Source organism: Toxorhynchites rutilus, chromosome 1 (assembly GCF_029784135.1).
Source record: "Toxorhynchites rutilus septentrionalis strain SRP chromosome 1, ASM2978413v1, whole genome shotgun sequence".
Taxonomy (NCBI): Eukaryota; Metazoa; Arthropoda; class Insecta; order Diptera; family Culicidae; genus Toxorhynchites; species Toxorhynchites rutilus.
In genome coordinates, this window is record NC_073744.1 from 162,768,618 (window position 1) to 162,790,036 (window position 21,419).

Below are 21,419 nucleotides of genomic sequence, written 5' to 3' on the forward strand. Positions count from 1 at the left end.
CAAATATGTTGCGCAAGAAGCATGATTAGTCTATTTTTGTCGTTTCGAAATACTTGGCAACTCTTGAGCGCACGAAATATCAAAATTGTAAACAAAACAAAGTTTTCGTCCATTGCGGTTGCAAGCGATCTAATTTTCAAGGCAACCACAATAAGGATTTTCCCAGCAAAAACTGTGTATTCAGTTAATTGTCAGTGCCTCAATCCTTCAGTAGATTGTTCCGGTTTTTTTTTTTGCGTTAAAAGGTATGTAAAATGTAATGTAAAATGCGTGAAAAGTGCAAAATAATGCAAAAGGTTCTCTGGGGGGAAGACGGTCCACTTTCGACGGGGTAAAAGCGCCATACGTCGTGATATTGAATGATTCTCATATCAAATAAAATACCATCTTTTTGCTCGTGTCTTTACACACAAATGCCCCGAAAGTACATAAGGAAGTCGTCGATTAATCGCATTATAGATTCCGATAATTTGGTAAATTTTTCACGAATATTTGCAAAACTCTGCACGTGGAATATTGATGGCCTTTTCAGAAGTTTGTGTGTAGTTTATGAACAACCCTGAACATTTAGTACATTAGACAACACTGTTCCTGTTATTTTTACTAGACTAAACTGTTTGAAAATAGCATCTCTCCGTCTTACCCCGTCATGGTCCGTTTTACCCCGCCAGCGAAAAAAAAGCAATTTTTATCATTTCAAAAATTAATGAAAAAACGCAAATAAAAAAGTTATATAAACAACACATTTACACATTTTTTAGTAGTAGATTATTAGATACTCAATGATCTGTAGTACAACAAATAGGGGAAATCCTGAAGGACGTTTAAATGAAAATTGGTTTTCTTAGGGGGACGGTCTTACCCCGTCTTCCCTTATGACAACTCCCCCTTTGACAAGTATTGGTAGACCTGGTTTGAGGTTTCTCCTTGCGAAAAGTACCAAAACTCGATAATGCTCTGTTTCAAACGGGTCATATTCTCGAATTTCTGACAGAATTATCAGAAGTATAGTAAGTGAACTGGAAGCTGCGATATTGCTGGATGTTTGGAGATATTTCGGGAATAAAACATTAGCAAAAATTCACTTAGAGTCAATTTTTTTAGAACTAATTAATAAAGAAACGGCAAAACATTTCAACAATATGTAAAATTAATGAAACAAAAACTTTTTTGCGTTAGGAGTAATCAAGCAAAACACAAACAACAAACCGAAACTATTTTTTACATCTGTTGAAAACATTGGTAATTTTTTGTTTTCGTTCATTTTTTGTTCCATACGAGATAATTTAAGTACAAGAAATAGATTCTACATCGAACTCATATTATTATATTCATTCGAAAATTAATTTTTGAAATATGAAATTTGCTTTGTATCATTAACGGATATTCCTGAGATAGTAATTTGACATGATTTTTGAACATATGATCTAAAATCTAATTCTGTCATGTTTTCTTTTGTGTTATCATCTCATCTTTGAGTAATTTTTGGAAGAATGCTGATTCTATATATTACGTTTCTGTGGAGCTTATTCAGGTTCCGAAGCCAATATCCTGGCCAGAATGTCCTTTTAAAAGAAATCTCCCTCATTTCTAATACACTATTATGAGAAGGTTTGTCATACGAAACGAACTCTCTGTTGATTCTGAGTGGAATTGCTCTATACAGAAAGCCTTCTATGAAAGCTTCTATAATTCAACACTAATGAACCATATTCCATTTTGAATGTTGAACTATTGTGCAACGTAAGAACTCCATGACACACGATGAGATGCGATACGGGACAAGACACAACATTTTTTTCTTAACATTTAAATGGTTTAGGAGGTACCTCAAATGTCGACCGGTTTCAGGCGTGTAGCTGCCCATCTACAGGACAATGTCCAACTAACTATCTCTGTATGGTTTTGCGCAGTCGTTCGAAAATTGTAGAAAAAAAACTAAGGGTAATCTTGATTCTTCAAGAACTTCTGTGAGTTAGTGATGAATATATTACTATGCGTTGCGGTATATTATCACGTCGACAAATCGGGACGTCAAAACAGTAATTACCTCTTCGGCTGATAAAGATTAGGATTGAGAATTGAACAGTGGTTGATTTAATCACAAATTGATCCAGAAGATGCTTCAAATTAGGACAATTTTCGTGGAAATGTCCATACGGCGAAAGTCACTCTGATTCACAAAACGTCACTCAATGACCCTTTCTGCATTTCATGTTGCACCTTTTTCGCGTTAGCTCAATATATTGCTGCTCCTTTTTCATAGAATTCATCTAAATATTGGGAGGATCTCCGTTAAAATAGTAGTTGCGCGTCCACTTATCAAACGAATTACGGTGAGTTCAATCCAAGGATTCTCCATTGATTGACCTTTTTTACGCCTTTTTCAAGGGTACAGGCGAAATTTGTAGTTTGAAGACTCTATATAATCTTTATGTTTTTTTTAACTGCTAGGTTAAAATGTCCCAGCTTTCCAAAATTCACATGAAACTCTCTTTAGTCTCCATACTTCAAAAATCATTAAAAAAAATCGATAATGCAAAAAAGATGAAAAGAGACGTTTCAGTGTATCAAATTATTTCCCCCTCTTGTTCTTCTAAGAGAGAAGTTGAGAATACCTCAGCGTTTGCTTCTCATTTGTACTTGTTATTGCTATTCCGATTTCTTTCTTTAATATTTGTTTAAAATAAAACTTCGATTTCGATTGAAAAATTCAACTAGTGTGAAAAGATCCGTTTCAAAAAATAAATGAAAAAAAATTAGGAGCAATAATTTCTCATCCAATAATTATTTGATCAACAAGCTTTACGAGCGTTACCTCAAAACAGGATTCAGCACCGACCAAATCATTCAGAGTGATTGGATGTAATGTGCTGTTTGATTAAATTTTCAATTTCTCAATTCGCAATAACAGTGACATAATCTTGCTGAACTTCTGATTTGTGATCAGTTCTCAGTCTCAGGCCTCAGTTTTACAAAACCAAATAAAAGGCTAGGAGCTTTTTGGTCTCGTCACCTCAAAAATCATGAAAACAAATGTTTCGATAAAGTGGAAAAGAGACCATTTCACCGAACAACTCGCACAAGAATCAACCATCGTAATTCGGTGATATTTAAAATTTAGATTTTCTCAATATCCGAAAAACATCTCTTTCTGATATGTTTTGATATGTTATGTAAAAAACATAAGATCATATGATCTCAGATTCCCAAATTCATGTAAAAATCTAGGGTCTCTTAAGTCTCTGAATTTCAAAATGTATAAGAACAAATGTTTTGATGTCCAGGTTTTTTTTGGCACTAACCAATCAACCAAAACAACTTATTGCTCCTGATCCGATAAAATTTCAAAATCGAAAGAAAAACGAAATAAATTGAAAAGATCCGGTTCCTCCGAACAATTAGGATTTGACCAAATAATTTCTTTCCAAGGGGTATTTCTTAAAATTACAATTGCCTTGCGTTAAAACAGTATTATCCTGTATCGAGCGGTTCAATGAACGCAGTTCGAGCTAATGTGCTATTCGGTGAAATCTTGAATTTCGAATTTCTCAAGAACAGAAAAACATATCTGTCCGAAATTTTGATATTATTTAAAATTTTGAAAACAATCTCTTCTTCTAAAAAATCGTATGGAGGTCCAGGGTCTCCTCTTTGTTCTTTGCACTTCAAAATCCATGGAAATATTACTTGTCCCAGAATAGGGTTAAATAATTTCTCCCTATTCTGGGACAAGTGATTTTTTGCCTTAAAACAGTGCTGTCCTGTATCAATCGATTTAATCAACGCAATTCGGTGTAATGTGCTGTTCGGTGAAATTTTAAATTTCTCAATAACAGGACATATCTTATATAATTTTTTTAAGTTATGTTTAAAAAGTCTCAGCTTTCTAAAAATCATATAAAAAGCTGGAATCACTTTAGTCTAGGCACCTAAAAACCATAAAAAACGGGCGCAAGAATGAAAAGGAATAATTTCTTGTCCAGTAATCATTAGATTAACAAATGAATTTAATAGAAAGCCCTGCCTTAAAACAGTGTTAACCAACGTGATTCGATGAAACTCAATAACAGAAGAACCCATTGTTTTGAACTTTTCATTTGTTATGTAAAAAAGTCACAGCTTTCCAAATATCATATAGAGAGGCTGGGGTCGCTTTGCCCTTGACATCTCAAAAACCATATAAAACATTCTCCTAAGTTTTCATTATGGTGTGTGGAATAATTCTACCTGTATTCCAATAGATGTCATAACAGATAGTGGTATCATTGGCAGCACTTGTGTACGAAAGTATTTTTGTCAGTCTCTCAAACGCAATATTTGACATTGGTGTGATGTGTATGAAATTATGTTTTAACGCATCGCAACGCATGAGTGAATCGACACAACAAATTAATTTTCCAACATGACAACGTCAGACCTGATTCTGTTGTTGAAACCTACTTCAGGACTGTGAAGTCCTACACCACCCGCCGTATTCGCTAGACATAACTTCTTCATATTACCACTCGTTACGGTCAATGTAGTTTGATAAGGTTCTCCTTTTTTTCTAGAAAGCTCTTTTAAATACCTTTCATTTGTTATAAAAAAAAATTAAAAATCATTCACAATTTACAATTTTTCCTAGAAAGCGGAATAAGGAAATGCGTATCCTAATACGTCCAAGGTTTGAGCTAAACCAGAGTCAAATTTCCTTCTTTGAATCGCATTCTTCTCTTACATCTTCAGCTTACATCTTCTTTTTTCCCGATCAAGGAGTAAAAATCTTCGTATCTAAAATTATTTGGTTACAAGAAGATTAATATCGAATTATTACCAGCTGTAACCGCTCGACAATCGAATAAATGCGAATCGTTCCAGTATGTCATTATGAAAGATGATTATCACTATATTTGTCCTGTTCACCTAAGTAGCCAAAATGAGAGTAATGGCGCTAAATCAACTCTATACACGCACACAGAACATTAAATAATTGCTTGCTATGCTTTATATGCTAATGTAGGGCAGATATATTGCCGGAAAGGTGAAATAGCAGTCTCATTTCTCCCAAATGATCAATTGAATTGACGCAACTGTTCAAGTAACTTTAACTATTAATTCATAGCTCTATTATGCCAGTAATTCAGCAATTATTATGCCAAATAGCTGTGTATCAGCATTTTTCTCAGCATATAAAAGCATTAATGGACTGACAATGTGCTTCTATAGTTTCTTTAAATGTTTGAAGCTTAAAGGTTCTTTAATAACATTGGGCAGTAAAACAAACAAACAAGAAGGTACAGAAAAATGTACTGAAATTCGAAGCATACACAGGTTACCAGTAAGCACTTAGCAAAAACCTTCAATCAACTCTAAATACACATATAGTACATTGGATAGATGCTAATATAGGGCGGATATAATGCCCAAAAGTTTACCAAAATGCCAGTTGAATATCATACAACAAAAAAAATGAAAGGGAGCTTGGGAATTTCGATAATTCACTTATCAGACTGCACTTCACTGACACGAGTCTTAGAATACATTTGAAAAAAAAATAACAATTATTCGGTATTAACAAGTTCTTCCGCACAGTTACTCGATGTTGATAATTCCTTAATATTTTCCTTCGTTGATCGTATTTTTTCACATATTCACGTTGGAGAGCTTTAACCCTCCTCATCGTTGGCCGAGGCCGTTCAATGTAGTACTCTTCACCATTTTTTATCCCCACCACCTCGCAGGAAACTTCACCGCCGAGTCCCGGCTGATGCGGCGTCGTTTCGAGGATCGCACCAGCCGCACCCAGCAGCTGCTGCAGCGGGTGATGCAGCAGGCCAGTCGTGACTACTGGCGCTGCGATCCGGAGCGCAACCAGCAGAAGGAGGGCGAAACCTTCCTCCAGATTACCCGACTGCTGCAGGGCTACGTCGAGAACGAGGTCGACATGAACACCGAGAACACCTGCAAGGAGAACTGTGCCCACTACAGCTGGGGCGTCAAGCAGGAGCAGTGCTACAAGGATCTGTACTGCTCGAAGCAGCCGAAGTGCTCCGGAAGGATCTACAACTGCGAGTACATGGACTCGGACATGTGGATCTGCCCGTCGGCCACCAGCAGCAACCGGCGGTACGAGTATATAGAGTACGAGAACGGGGTTATCCTGGGCCAGAAGGGTCACTGTCCGAGAGGGACGACCAAGGTAGACTCCTGGTGGCGCTGGCTGTTCTGGCACTGCAGCTATTGTATGTGCCTGTGCGATGATGCCGGACCGCGCTCGGATCGGTACATTAACATGCGGGAGTCAGTGTCTGACGTGATGAACAACAAGTAAGACTGATCCTCCAATATCAATACCTCCAATTAATCGAAAATTATTTTTCAGAATCGTCACGGGGATGCGCTTCGTGAAGAAGAACCGTATCATTCACCTGATTGTACAGCAGGGTACGCTCCTACCGCGAGGTCTGATTGACAACACCACTTTGGAATGGGTGGAAGCCGAGGGCTACAACATCCTGTCACCGAACGTTCGCAACGGCCAAGATTACCACACGCTGAATCACGACAATCGAATCTTGGACTTGGACGATCTGGAAGTGCAACCGTCGTATGTGCTCACCGGGGTACGTTTCCGCCTGCTGGGAAACCATCTCAACATGGAGATCCGTATGACCGAAATGGATTTTGGCACCGGGAAGCTAGTGGATCCCGACAAGAGCATCTGGATCGGTAGCGACAAAACCGAACACAGTGAGGAAAAGAGGTGAGCAAACGCTACTGCAGTCCAATCTCATAATCTAATTGATCCACATTTTCAGAACCGAGGTCAAGTTAGACCGCCCCCACGTCCCCCTGCTAACCCCATCCAAATCCATCCCCGACTCAGAGAGCAACCAGTTTATTCGCTTCCGGGAGAGTGACCGAGGAATGGACGCCGCCCAGACGACCGTACCGTTCTTCGACGCCCAACCGGTGGTTCCCGCGAAACCCATCCCGCTAGCCGGTGCCGGACTGTTCCACAAGGGGCGACCCAAGTTCGGAGGATTCATCGCACCGAAGGTGTTGACGTACGACTTTGGACCACACGTTCAGCCGCCCGCTAGCCAAATTCCGCCGGAATCGGAGGAAAGGCAACTGCCGCGGCAGCGCTGAACCGGGTTTCAGAGGAGGCACAACACGTATTACGCGCCCGTTTCGTTGGAATGAAAATGAATAAACCAAGGGAAGAAAGACTAGAAGCGGGAAAATTTTGCAACAACTTAATCTAATCTCAAATGTATTGCTACTAGTAGAGCGTTTCGCGCTAATAAGAAAACATACACGAATAAAGTACGCGCGCTTTATGCGCTTTTCATTGGCCCCCTAAATGTGTCGCTCAACGCTTTTTTTATTACCCCTCAAAATAAGTAGTTAATGAAGAATGCACTTACCTGAACCCGCAGCGGGTGCATCATCAGCATCGGGAGCAGATCCGCCGAAGGTAGGATGTCACTCAGCGACATACCCATGGTTTTTACGCCCTGGCAGATGAACGCCGCCAGATAGCGGTGCAGCGGGAAGTGAAACGATGCCTGATACTTGAAGGAACCGTCCTCCTGAAAGCGCCGAGAAATGTTCAATATTTCACACGATTCGTCAATGACACCATCCCATACCTTGTCGAACTTCGGATGGTGGTAGAAATTGATCGCATCCAGCCAATCCTGCAGATAGTTCACGCAGAAGTACATGATGTTCTTCGCCAGCGGGGCATGGGACGGGTCCTTCAGGTGGGATATGATGGACCACATGGGGTAGGCGCTGGCCTCCAGCTCGCAGCTGAAGGCTGCGTAGTACGAGTTCGACTCGAACTCGACGTGGCTGCCCGTCTCGCGCACGTTGACGTTCATTCCTGTGGTGAGGGGAAGATAAAAAAAATAAATAATTAAGAAGGTTGTTTCGGGAATGTGCAATTTTTGGTTCTTTGTGGAATTGAGCTTGAGCTTGAGCTTGGGTAGACTGTACAATTCGTAGTTGCTCTCCGTGATTGACCTGAACCAACCAAATTGCACAAAGAACACACAGAATGACGCTTGGGACTAGCAAATCATTCTCGTTGTGCAATTTTCGGTGATTCGAGCTTTAAATGATCAATAACGACGCCGGCCACGTCCTTACAGTCACTAGGGGAAGGGAAGGAATGTTAGTATGATATTCGTCACCCGAAGGCCAGAAGGGTCGCCTCTATAGCGTGGTTCCCTAGCGTTTATCATGGAAAGGATAGTTGTTAGTAGGGAGAGGTAAAAATCAGGATTCACTGTGGTAAGTGATGTGATTGTGTAAACGTGAGCTATCGACATGGTAATCTTTAGGTAATCTGAGGAGGAAAACCTATAAAACTAATTGTATGTATTCTATTTCTATCGCAAGTTCTTTAGATCTCTCCAATTGCTAAGGCGAAGAGTCGTATTTGGGAAACCTGATAAGGTCGTCGAGAGAACTATTGTACGCTTTATAGAACTCCAATCGCGGCGGGGGAGTTTTTTTTCAGGAAACCTGATAAGGTAACCAAGAAAACTCCTTTAAAACCAATAAGATGAGAAACTTACATCGCCATTTATCGCACACACACCTTATCAAACTTCAAATGCGACGTTGAAAACCTATATTTGGGAAACCTAAGAAGGTCATCGAGAGAACTCCTCTAAAACTAATCTGACCGGCAATCATTGAGCAGACCCTTTATCGACCTCCAATCACGACGGCAGACAGGAATGGAAGAATTAAAGAATTAAAAAAATAAAGAACGCAATAGTTGATGAACATTGAAGAATTCAACAATTAAAGAACTGGAGCATTAACGGAATCGAGAATACCAAAACCAAAGCATCAAAGAATTAAAGATCTAAAAAGTCTCCGTTCTGTTGAGCAAGCACGAAAACTACTCAAAACCTCCTGTACCCTGGCCACGCGCCGGCGAGCTACAGTATCCACCAAACGGAGCACGAGACTCTTCCCCTTCTTTTCTTATTTAAACACCCCTGGGTTCACCACTCCACTTCCATCCCCGGAACATACACACCAACACACACAACTATCTTGATCAATCATAGGACACGGACAAACTCAATAAAATATACACACCCACACACCAGAGCAGGCCCACCACGTAATAAATAAACAAATCTACATGTCAAGTCGATTCATTAACAAAATCATAACAGCGTGACATAATGCAACCCACAATACAAAGAAACAAATCCATATGAAAACAATCACGCGATCAACAAATGAAAACAGAGAACATAACATACATCCACATCATCCTCAACGTTCAAAAACTTTCTTGCACAAACGAACAATGATGGGTCGGACTCGCCAGAAACTATTGAGGTTTGATGCTTTTAATGAGAGTAACATCTGTAAGTCATATCGAGTCTATTGCTTTGCAACACTTATGTGCATGCTTCTAGTTACCGTTAAGCGGCCATAGACTCTGAATACTACCGCGCAATACCCCGGTCTGCGCAATACAATTGCTCGTCTAGGGGCAATATTGAAGCCCCTAGACGAACAACCACACCGCACAAACCAAAATACTGCGCAATAATACTGAACGTCTATTGGCCGCTTTGGAATGCAAACTGTATAAATCCACGCAGCCAAGCAGCGCTGACTGAAAACAAACCGTCGTTCCAGGGGTCAATGAAGGTCACGCTCTCCACTCCACACTGATGCAAAACCCTCTGCAGCCGACGAAACCCGTCACCATGCCACGAACACATGTGCTCTCCTCTGCTCCCTGCAGCACACAACACATAACATAAACCATCAACAGCAGTCGACTCGAGAGACAGAACCATAGCTCGATTAGATAGAAAAAGGAAGAAACCTAAATACAGATACTACTTAGCTTAACAAGTGTTGTGGCCAATTCAACATCAACTGCTGATATGTGTGAACAAAACTGTTCATCGCCTCTTCCGCCTCCCACGGCATTGTGCTGCTCTTGAACAAGTAAAGTTTTTCGGTGATACTCTCACAACATCCATTGCAAGAACTCTCAGCTTCACTTGCACACCACTTCGACATACACTCGCTGTGTTGGTGGCTATAAAGCGAGAATTTCGTTTCGCTCTCTGCACATAACACCAACACATGCATCCGCGGCTCATGTAGGGAACTGAAAATCACGAACACACCGAAACTGAGCCGGCGACGAGGAACATTTTCTCAATTATAGCAAATGGATATGCTATAAGCATATCCATTTCGTAGTCAAAATTCACGCATCCTCCAAACCAAATGATTTTGTTTCACTAATTAGCGACAGGGTGCCATATTGGCCATCAAAAATACCAACTTTCACGCACAAAAAACAGACACAATCGCCACAATCCTTATAAAAAGAGAAGCACAAATACACACGTCCGTCGCGAGCCGATGCACAAATCAAACTCCCTTTTTGGTTCTTTGTGGAATTCCATTGGCAAACTATATCCACCCGAAACGCAACGGGCACTGTCGACAGTCAATTGAATCTATCCGTATCGAAACCACACGAAAACACTTTGACCGAAAAACTAAATTCTTCGAAGCTTCAAACTCGTCTATTTCTATTCAGAATTACTTGCAGCTCATTCGAACGTTATTCGTAATTCGCACCGGTCATACATTAATCGTGAGTAGTAAGTAGGTAGGTAAGTAGGCTTATAACTCGAATATTTCTTAATAGATCGGAAAGGTGTTTGCATTAAGATTGGGCGATCCTTAGAAAAAGATCCATCTTGACGAATCGATTTTCTAAACGACCTATGGATCGATTCACCGATTAAATCGGTTCCAGAGAATCGATCTTTGAAAAATCAAATGCTTGTTTTCCATTTTTCACGTATTCTATATAAGTGTCGTCTTTTCTTTAACCATGGAACTTAGAGGCGAATGAACTGTAAAGTTTAAAGCCTCTCTAAAACACAGAAGTGAAGTTAACCATGGAATAAACATTTCCCATTTCTATTCAAATATCAAAGGTTTTTTATTTGTGATTCTCAGCATGAACGTCACAAAAAATTAAAGCCCAAAAATGTATTTTCCAGAGCATCCATGTTGTAACGGTATGAATCATTTAATCAAATAGAATATTTGAAAATTATTAAAAATTCAACAACTGATATTCATCCAGAACTCCGCCGTCAAAAATCCCATCAAATACAACAGTGCCCCAAATTTATGGCCACTAATTTGACAACCTTGAAAGAGATTTTTTTTTTGACAACCTTGAAAGAGATCCAATTTGGCTGGCTGGTTTTCGAAAGTGTCACCCACAAATCTCACTTCGGACATCAAAAGCAACCTCCGCCGCCAGGACTAAATGATTCAATTGCGTTGCAATCGGGAAATTCTACGATTTTCTGGAGGGCGGTACAGCAGAAATACAAAACTCCACTAGAAAGACAATTCAGCGTCGATAAAACATCAGTGATTCCAGTAACTTTTTTTCCAGAGGAGCAGCAAGTAAACTAAAAATTATTGTCTTTATTCAACAGGTGCCGACCAAAAATTCCAAAATCCTAGAAATGCGGAGAAAAAGGCAGATGAGCGCTGGAACAAGGAATAAAGGGTGTGTCACATCAAATTGCATCACGGAAAAAACGCTGTAGAAATTTATTTTTTAGGAATTAAATCTTCAGCTTTCGCTTATAATCAGATAAGAGTGTATAGATCACGTTGGCCATGCTTCACTGTCAATTTTCCGTAAATTTGGAAAAATGTCGTCGAACGAAAAAGAGCGTCGTGAATTAATCCTGTGCACTCATTTCGAGAATCCCGAGTTGTCACATCGGGACATCGGTAAGATGCTGGGAATCGTCCAATCCACGGTCAGCAGAGTACTAAAACGATACTTCGAGAACCTAACCATCGACCGGAAGGTGAAGAACGGCAAAAATGGATGCTCCGTCAGTGGAAAAGATCACAAGCGCGTAGTTAAGCAGTTTAGACGTGATCCGAGAAGTTCGGTCCGGGATGTCGCCAATAAGCTGAATTTGTCAAGTTCATTCGTCCAGCGGACCAAGCAGCGGGAGGGCCTGCGTACATACAAGGTTCAGAAGGCTCCTAACCGCGACGAAAAGCAAAACATGGTGGGGAAGACGCGAGCCCGGAAGCTGTACACCGAAATGCTGACGAAGCCGCATTGCCTGGTAATGGACGACGAAACCTACGTCAAAGCGGACTTTCGTCAGCTGCCGGGCCTGTTGTTCTTCTCCGCAGAGGACAAATTCAGCGTTCCGGAGGAGATTCGCAAGCAGAAACTATCCAAGTTTGCCAAAAAGTACATGGTGTGGCAAGCGATCTGCTCTTGCGGAAAGTGGAGCGCCCCCTTCGCGATGACCGGCACGGTAAACGGGCAGGTTTACCTTAAGGAGTGCCTACAGAAGCGCTTACTACCACTATTGAAGCAGCACGAGGTCCCGACCATCTTCTGGCCGGATCTCGCTTCGTGCCACTATTCAAAGGACGTGTTGGAGTGGTACGAAGCCAACGGGGTCACCTTCGTGCCAAAGGAAATGAACCCGCCCAACGCGCCGGAGCTTCGCCCAATAGAGAAATATTGGGCGATTATGAAGCAGGCCCTCCGGAAGAACCCAAAAGTTGTCAAATCGGAGGCGGACTTCAAGAGAAAATGGATTTCTGTTCAAAAAAAACTACAACCTGACGTTGTACAGAACCTTATGGACGGGGTAAAGAGGAAGGTGCGAGCATACGGGCTTGGGCTCGAAGTATGAATAAAAAGAAAATGCCAAAAGTTGTTTAATAGTTTCTATTTTACTGTCTAAAATTTTCAAAAGGATCGGTCTACTGGGCGAATTTCTACAGCGTTTTTTCCGTGATGCAATTTGATGTGACACACCCTTCAACCATTATAGAATATTCCACAGGACACCTTATGTTGCTACTGTGGGACACAATTCAGTTCCTCTACGGGTGGCGATAAACGGACCCAATGTTATCGATGCCCAGATATTCTCTGTTCCTGATTTGAGCAACGTAGTCCAATCACTTTGATCACATTGTTATTTTTTGTACATGCAAACTGAATGAAATCCAAAGAAACAGACGTGAAAGTTGCCACATAGAATAAGCTTTCGTTTTATGAACTTGTTACGTTATTCCCCTACGAAAACATGCTCAAATTATTGTATCAATAAACATGGTCATATTGCCCGCATGTTGGCCCATTTTGCCCCGTAGTGTTCTCGATCGACGGAAAGGGAACACATTCAAGTGTAATTTTCCCAGGTAAATATTTTTTATAACGTATTCATACAATCCACATCGATCAATAAGGTTTCAAATCGTGAGGTTTTAATATGTAGCAAAATTTATAGATGTTCCTACATGATTTAGGACGATTCGTTCTTAGGGGGACCATATTGCTCCTATCTACCCTACTTCTAAACTGAGGAGCCTAGGAAAATCGTCATTCCAGATACAAGCGACGAATGAACTTTCAAGTTTAAAGCCTCTATAGTATAAAAAGTAGAGATTGAAGTTGTTGATTCATGCAAGCCGTGGGTATTTCTGTACCCGCATGTTATTCAAGACTGTATTGTAAGATATGTCTTCAAATTTCTTCTAAATTAATTTGGAAATTTGTGGTCTCTTTTGTGAGAAAAGTAGAAGATCGCAAGCCACATATCCAAATGGCTTGTTTGATTAGCACCAAATTGGTCAAATTTTTCCACCGCACCAGTCATATCCGTAATCATAATAACCCAACTGATTTGGCATAAAACTGAAGGCCCATATACAGTTGTTACTCTGGTTGCTCCTTTCGGACGGTACAATTTGAGGAGCACAAATAGCACCAAACAAAACACGGAATTTAACGCGCTTAGATAATTGCTGACATTTCGCAATAATAATTTTTTTCATCTCTTATAGATGCGTACAAATATTTGCTATCAATTGATGCAAATCTCTTTGCGATCTATTAGGAAATGCTCGAGAATCTATTGGCGTTTTTATATTTCTTTTATTTTACGACGATTATTTCACTGTTTGGCAAAGTGTGAGTGTTGTTCGTTAAAATTAAGATGTTAGTATTGGGCCATAGTGGCCCAACACGGCTTTCGGACTAAGTACTAACTCCTTCACGGTCGGTTTTAGACTGAACTGTATTTCCTTAAATTTTACATTGCTTAGGTCACTTGGGTGTTTCTTGTTTCTCCATGTCAGCACAAAATGTGCGTTTGATTATACAGCGTTCGCATTATTTTGATTATACAGCATTCACACTATCGAGTCGGATCCTCCGCTGCGCCCCTTCCAGTTCGCGCAGTCGTTTCGTGTTTCTCCTCCAATGGTAGTAAATGATGGCGATCACCATCGCCACGATGAATGCCCCGTCTATGGAATATGATGCGACGTCGTGCATCGATATGGTATTCTCGATCTTATCGCTGCCGAACATTATACTTGTTTTTAATTGTCGCGTTTTCTTGGAACTCGTAATGTTCCCTACATTGTGGCGCATTTTATTGCATCGAGGAGGGTCTTAATCGCTGACCCAAGCACTCGAGCGTGTGAAACCACTTCGTTTGGAATTTCGGGTCTCGCTATTATCAGCGGAAATTTGCATTGTCAATTTTTTCATAGGGTCGTCACCCAATCTGATTTCGTGTACTTCCATTTTCTCCCCCCTTTGGGACGAGGGCGTAGTCTACCGTCCCAAATCATTTGGGGTGCTTGGGGAGGGGGATCGTCTTCTAGTTCGATTGCTTCGGCTTGAGATTGCTGTTCGTTATCAGCTGTGTTGTCATACTCTTCTATAATGGGTTGAATGGTGTGCTCCTCGACTGGTAGAGGAGCAAGTGTTCGCACGTTGCGTTTGTAAATTCCGGTAGCGGTTCGCACTACTGCCACTCGGACTACTCCATCATCTCCAGGGTGTATTTGTGTGACAATTCCCATAGGCCACCTTGCTACGGGAAGGTGATCGTCTCCGATCAATACGATTTGGCCTACCTTAACGTTGGCTTGTTGCTTGGTCCATTTTGCATAATCACGTAACTGGTGGAGATACTCGTCTCTCCATCTTCTCCAAAATTGTTCGAGCTGCGATTGTACTCGTTTCCATCTGGTTGTGAGATTGCTTCCATCCTCACTCTGCGTAGGGATGGGCACGGCTAGCATTGGGCGTGCTATCAAAAAATGACCGGGTGTGATCGCGGTCGGTGAATCTGGCGTCGTGTAAACAGGTGTGAGTGGTCGCGAATTCATTATTGCGGCCACTTGGTAGAACAGTGTCTGCAATTCCATGATGTTTAGCTGTGCTCCTCTGGCCGCTGCACTAAAGAGCCGCTTGGCTACCTTTATGTTCGCTTCCCAAAGTCCTCCAAAGCTGGGGCTTCGGGGTGGAATGAATGAAAATCTTATTCTGTGAGTTGCCGCAATGTCAACTAATTTGTTTTGAAAAACTTCATTGTTATATATTCTTCGTAAACGATTGAGTTCTCTGCTGGCCCCGACAAAGTTCCGCCCATTGTCGGAGTAAATAACCTCGGGTATTCCCCTCACTGATGTGAAACGGAGAAGTGCTGATATGAACGCTGCCGTCGACTGATCTTCGACGACTTCTAGGTGAACTGCTTTGGTCGCAAAACATATGAAGATGCAAGCATATGCTGTGGTCTTGCATTTCGATTTTTGATTGAGATATACTTCGAATGGCCCACATAAGTCCACTCCCGTGTGAGTGAACGCTACTGATTCATTTACCCTGGGCGAGGGCAGTTGTCCCATTCGTTGCTGTAAACGTCTGGGCCGCGCTTTGGCACATAAGATGCATCGTTGAATGACTCCTTGTACGGTCCTTCGGAGATCCCTCATCCAAAATCTTTGTCGAAATTCGTTTATTACCAGATCTGTTCCGGCGTGAAATCTATCCTCATGTATTTTTTGAATTATTACCCTCGAAAATGGGTGCGATTTGGGAATCAATATTGGATTCTTTTGTGAGATGGGCATTTCTGCATTGTGGAGTCTCCCTGTGACATGTATGACTCCATTTCTGACGATTGCGTTGAGATGCTGGAAAGGTCCTTTCGTAGGCACCTTCCCAGTTTTTCGTAATTCCGCTACTTCATTTGGATAAATAGTGGCTTGCATAATTCGGACTACGAGTGTTAGTCCTTCATTCAATTCAGTGGTGGTGAGTGGGCCCGATCTCTTTTCGTTTCTGATGCCTGTGTCTTTATTGACCTTCTTCATATTGTTTATGGCTCTACACAGCCATGCAAAGTGTCTTACTGTTTTGTCATGAGTGTGATGGTGCGGGTATTTTGCGATTAAGTCTTCGCATGCCTTTCCTGTTGCTGCTACCAATCGTGTTATTGGTTCTTTAATCTCTTCCTGTTCTGCAGCAGCAGTGTATTCGTAGCCGCTCTGCAGATAATATTGTCTTCTTCGTATACATTCCGGTCCGTGTAACCAAAATTCTAGTTTTGCTTCGCGTAATTTTCTGACTGGAATTCCTCTCGAAACCATATCAGCCGGATTTTCTTTCGTAGATATATATTTCCAATGCTCTGGATTCGTGGTGGAGTGTATCTTCTGCACTCTATTTCTAATGAAGGTTCCCCAACGTGTATTTGAAGATTTGATCCAACTTAGCGCTACTTGTGAATCACTGTAGTAATATTCCGACGAGATTCGACCGGCCAGAATGCTCTTTATTTTAGCAGTTAGTTCTGCTAGAAGTGCCGCCGCCAAGAGTTCCAGACGGGGCAGAGTGACCTTCTTCAAAGGCGCCACTCTCGATTTCGAACATAAGAGATTCGTACTCTCTTCTCCTTTTAAGTTGATTGCATGTAAGTAAATGACGCATCCATAAGCCTTTTCGGAGGCGTCACTGAATCCGTGTAAATCTAGTGCGATCGTATGACTCGGAGTCGACATCCGAGGTATTTCTATCTTGCTGAGCTCCACTAATGAAGCTTCGAACTTCTTCCATGAGCTTAGTGCTTGATCTGGAACATCATCGTCCCAGCTGACGTTATAAGTCCACAATTCTTGCATCAATATTTTAGCTGTAATGATTACAGGTTGTATCAATCCGATTGGGTCATACAGTCTCAAAATCTTCGAGACCATCTGTCGCTTTGTGAGCGCTTCGTATGTTTCACCTATGTTTTTCGTACTGATGAACTGGAACACGTCTGTTTTGGGGTTCCAGGCTATCCCCAATGTCTTTATGACCTCTTGGTCACCAACTTGGATCAATGGTTCCAAGTCTTTCTCTGGAATTCCTTCCAGTACGCTTGCGTTGTTTGATGCCCACTTTCGAAGTGGAAATCCATGAAGTGACAATGCATGCTCTATTTCTCGTTTCGTCTCCGTCAGTTCATCTGCGTTGGACGCTCCAATCATTAGATTGTCAACATAGAACGATCGTTGAATGGTGTCGGCAATTCTCGGATTTACCGACCGATAATCTTCAGCTGCTTCGTGTAGTGCCCTACAGGCCAAGAATGATGAAGACGCTTCACCATATGTGACAGTCGTCAGTCTATACGCTTTCAATTGATCATTGGGGCTGTCGCGCCACAAAATACATTGTAACCAAGTGTCTGTGTATGCGATGTGAATTTGTCTGTACATCTTTGCAATATCTGCTACTAGCACGTCGTTGTGCGTCTTGAAATCAATTAGCAGATCAAATAAGTCCTTTTGAATGGTTGGTCCCACGATTTGTATATCGTTCAGGGATACTCCGGTTGACGTCTTTGCACTTGCGTCGAACACCACCCTAACCTTGGTGGATGTTGAATCTGGTTTCACCACACACGAGTGAGGGATGAAATACTTTACTTTGTGAAAGTCTTCTGTGGTGACTGGTACCATATGTCCCAGTGTTTCATATTCATTCATGAATGCCCTGTACTCTTTGTACAGGTCTGCATTCCGCTTGAGCCTTTGCTCAAGCGATGTGAATCTTCTATATGCTTGTTGATAAGAGTCGCCTAACGATGACGGCTCCCCCCGTAGGGGCATTCGTGTAATGTATCTCCCGTCGGGAGCGATCTCTAACGTTGTGCGGAAGTGACTTTCCGCCTCGCATTCGTCATGTTGCTTTGGTTCCCAGTCTTGAAAGCACGCTTCTTCAAGACGCCAAAACTTCTCTATGAGTTTGGCCATTTCGTCCTGTGGGAATTCGAATTCATTTCTGCTACACCTTGTAGCAGACAATACAGTGGTTGATGGGCTGCTGTGACGTAGCGTCCCACATGCAATCCAGCCCAAGCTGGACTCTTGATACGTAAGACCGTTGGCTACGCTAAGCCGGCCTGGCATTAGAATTTTGAAAAATATTCTCGCTCCGAGGAGAATGTCGATTTCATTCGATCTGTAAAACTGGGGATCGGCAAGGTGCAATTGTTCTGGTATCCGTATACCCTTTTCATCAATAGCTGTGCTTGGTTGATCGTCCAATATCTTTGGCACTATGATCAATTCTAAACTTTCATTGTAGTTGCTTGCATGAGAGGCTATCACAGTTTTGATACCCCTTTTAACATGTGCTTGTCCGCTAACTCCTTTAATGGTTACGTTTACCGAGTGTTGCGGAATTCCTAGGCTTCGAGCAGCCTTTTCTGTGATTGTTTCTACTTGACTCCCTGAATCAAGTAGACATCGAAGAGGGTGCCATTTCTGCTCACCCTTAACATGAATTATGGCTGTGCCCAGAAAGACGTATTCTTCCTGAGCTAGTCATTTCGTTGAACTTGCTTGTGCTTGATTGACATCCTTCTCGGGATGCAATTGTTGGATCTCGTCCCCCTTGGGAGAGTCTCCACGATGAAGTAGTGTATGATGCTTCGTGCTGCATATTTGGCATTTCCGTTGTGATTTGCACTCCTTCGTTGAGTGCCCAGGTATGAGGCAATTAAAGCAGTGCCTCCCTGCTTTGATAGTTTCCCATCGTTCTGGGATGCTCATTTTCGTGAATTTAGGACACGTAAATGCTGTGTGTCCTTCATTGTGACAAACGTAGCACCGCTGTGCTTCCCTTTTGTCTTTGGTGGTCGCAGCTTTGCCTTCGATTGCTGCTACGACTTTCGGCTGGGGTCGATGACTAGAGTGTGCCGTTTCGGCAGCCACTTTGCAAGTCATCTGGTTAGCCAGCCGCTCTAATTCTATTTTGAATTCGCTCCAAACATAAATGCGCTGGAGGTCCAACTTTTCTTCAATCTTAGAAAGTGTTGATTCATCCAATCGTTCTTTCACTAAGCATATTAGTAACCCATTGGCGATGCAATCTGGTTCGCCAGGTTGTTCATTTGCTATTTGTCGAGTGGCGGACAATAGTGTATCGACAGCGTCGATCAGTCCTAGTATCGCTCTTTGCGATGCCTTATGTATCCTTTTAATTTTCAGCAGAGTGTAAAAGTAACCTTCATATGCGATTCGTTTCTTGTAGAATCTTGCTTCCAGTTTGGCCCAGGCTTCAGTGAAAGGCACTCCTGAATTCTCGAGTGCTTCGCAGGAGTTACGAGCGGGCTCGTATTCTAAACATTTCGCCAGGAAAGCGTATTTGCTTGCATCCTCGTTTAGGGTCGCAATCCGCTTCTCAAAGCGGGCTTTAAACGATAGCCACTCGGTGGCTGACCCACGGAACTTCGGGAGCTCCAATCGGGGTAAATAATCGGCCTTGCTATTGCCGGTGATCATTGTTTGATCCAGTACTTGCCTTGAACCTTCATCCTGACTCGGTTCATTCGTCTGTGATTGCGCATGCCGTATTCTCTTTGCCAAACTGGCTCTGGACTTGATATATGCGGGGAGGAGAGCATCCCGTCTCTTGGAGGGCCCCGTTTGGCCCTCAATTTTCAGTATCACTGCACAAGCTTGATCGTACAAGCTTGTTAGTACTTCTTGTTGCACTAGTAATGTTTCGACTTCGTCGTCGTCTTCTGCTAATTTGCATGCGTCTTTGATAATCGGAGCAATGCTTTGCTCCAGTGCCGTTAGCTGCTTTTTCCAGCTTTCAACGGCATCGTCCTCGTTTGTCGTCATGTTTATTTGATTTGATAATTACTAACCGCTTTACTTGTTTGATTGACTCAAATACTTAGCTGGGTCATTGATTATGCTCCAGTCTAAATAGTCGGCTATGGCTTCGGCCGATCTATTTAGTTCAGTGGTAAATCTGCTTTCGTATCTGTTTATAACCGCGGCTCCTGCCGCCAAGTTGAACATGTGCGATATTATCAGTTTTATCGCTGCAGCTTCTTCCCGCGTACGACGCGGGTCCTGTTTCAAATTCTCCTCCGTATCCCTAATATACATGTAGCACATGGAATACAGTAGGTCGTTGGAATGTCGAGAATTCATCTTTACAAATTTTTCACATCAGTCACAATAATTCGTGTTTATCACACATCTTCCACGCAGTTGCACACCGTGCTTCGCTCACGGGCGAAGTTTACTTATTGATCACACAGTCACGCAGTGTCATGTTATGATTCCCGCGAATGGGAAATTCACGTTGTCAATTTTCAGCCACACAGTGGCGCATTGTAATAACTATGCAGTGGCGCAGCATACTTCCCGCGAGTAGGAAGTTCACTTTGTTAATTTTTAGCCACGCAGTGGCACACCATACTTCCCGCGAATGGGAGATTCATTTTCTTGGTTTCAGCCACTTAATGGCGCAACATCTTCCGTGCGCTGAGACAATGTCACTTCACTTTCCGATTATACAGCCATGCAATGGCATCACTTTTTCGCGCGCGGAGAGAATGTCACTTCACTTATCAGAATCGATTACTTTCGCGAGTCCGTGATCGCTCGAAGTGCGATCACGTCGGGGTCACCAAATGTTGTTCGTTAAAATTAAGATGTTAGTATTGGGCCATAGTGGCCCAACACGGCTTTCGGACTAAGTACTAACTCCTTCACGGTCGGTTTTAGACTGAACTGTATTTCCTTAAATTTTACATTGCTTAGGTCACTTGGGTGTTTCTTGTTTCTCCATGTCAGCACAAAATGTGCGTTTGATTATACAGCGTTCGCATTATTTTGATTATACAGCATTCACACTATCGAGTCGGATCCTCCGCTGCGCCCCTTCCAGTTCGCGCAGTCGTTTCGTGTTTCTCCTCCAATGGTAGTAAATGATGGCGATCACCATCGCCACGATGAATGCCCCGTCTATGGAATATGATGCGACGTCGTGCATCGATATGGTATTCTCGATCTTATCGCTGCCGAACATTATACTTGTTTTTAATTGTCGCGTTTTCTTGGAACTCGTAATGTTCCCTACATTGTGGCGCATTTTATTGCATCGAGGAGGGTCTTAATCGCTGACCCAAGCACTCGAGCGTGTGAAACCACTTCGTTTGGAATTTCGGGTCTCGCTATTATCAGCGGAAATTTGCATTGTCAATTTTTTC

General features: G+C 42.2%; 2 protein-coding genes across 4 annotated transcripts in view; one reads left to right on the top strand and one right to left on the bottom strand.

The window, feature by feature from the left end:
• Window positions 1-7,349, top strand: part of LOC129763220 (uncharacterized) — a 40,526-nt gene extending 33,177 nt beyond the window's left edge. For both annotated transcript variants that reach the window (XM_055762101.1, XM_055762102.1), the window contains 3 exons: window positions 5,724-6,309; window positions 6,365-6,745; window positions 6,801-7,349. In XM_055762101.1, coding sequence (XP_055618076.1) covers window positions 5,724-6,309; window positions 6,365-6,745; window positions 6,801-7,134 — 1,301 coding nt within the window. In that variant the 3' untranslated portion in view covers window positions 7,135-7,349. The remainder of the gene's footprint in view (window positions 1-5,723; window positions 6,310-6,364; window positions 6,746-6,800) is intronic.
• The window catches only part of LOC129763218 (E3 ubiquitin-protein ligase Ubr3), a 184,028-nt gene that overhangs the window by 50,735 nt on the left and 111,874 nt on the right, over window positions 1-21,419 (bottom strand). For both annotated transcript variants that reach the window (XM_055762100.1, XM_055762099.1), the window contains exons 7-8: window positions 7,638-7,873; window positions 7,413-7,577 (exon numbers count right to left, since the gene is read on the bottom strand). In XM_055762100.1, coding sequence (XP_055618075.1) covers window positions 7,413-7,577; window positions 7,638-7,873 — 401 coding nt within the window. The remainder of the gene's footprint in view (window positions 1-7,412; window positions 7,578-7,637; window positions 7,874-21,419) is intronic.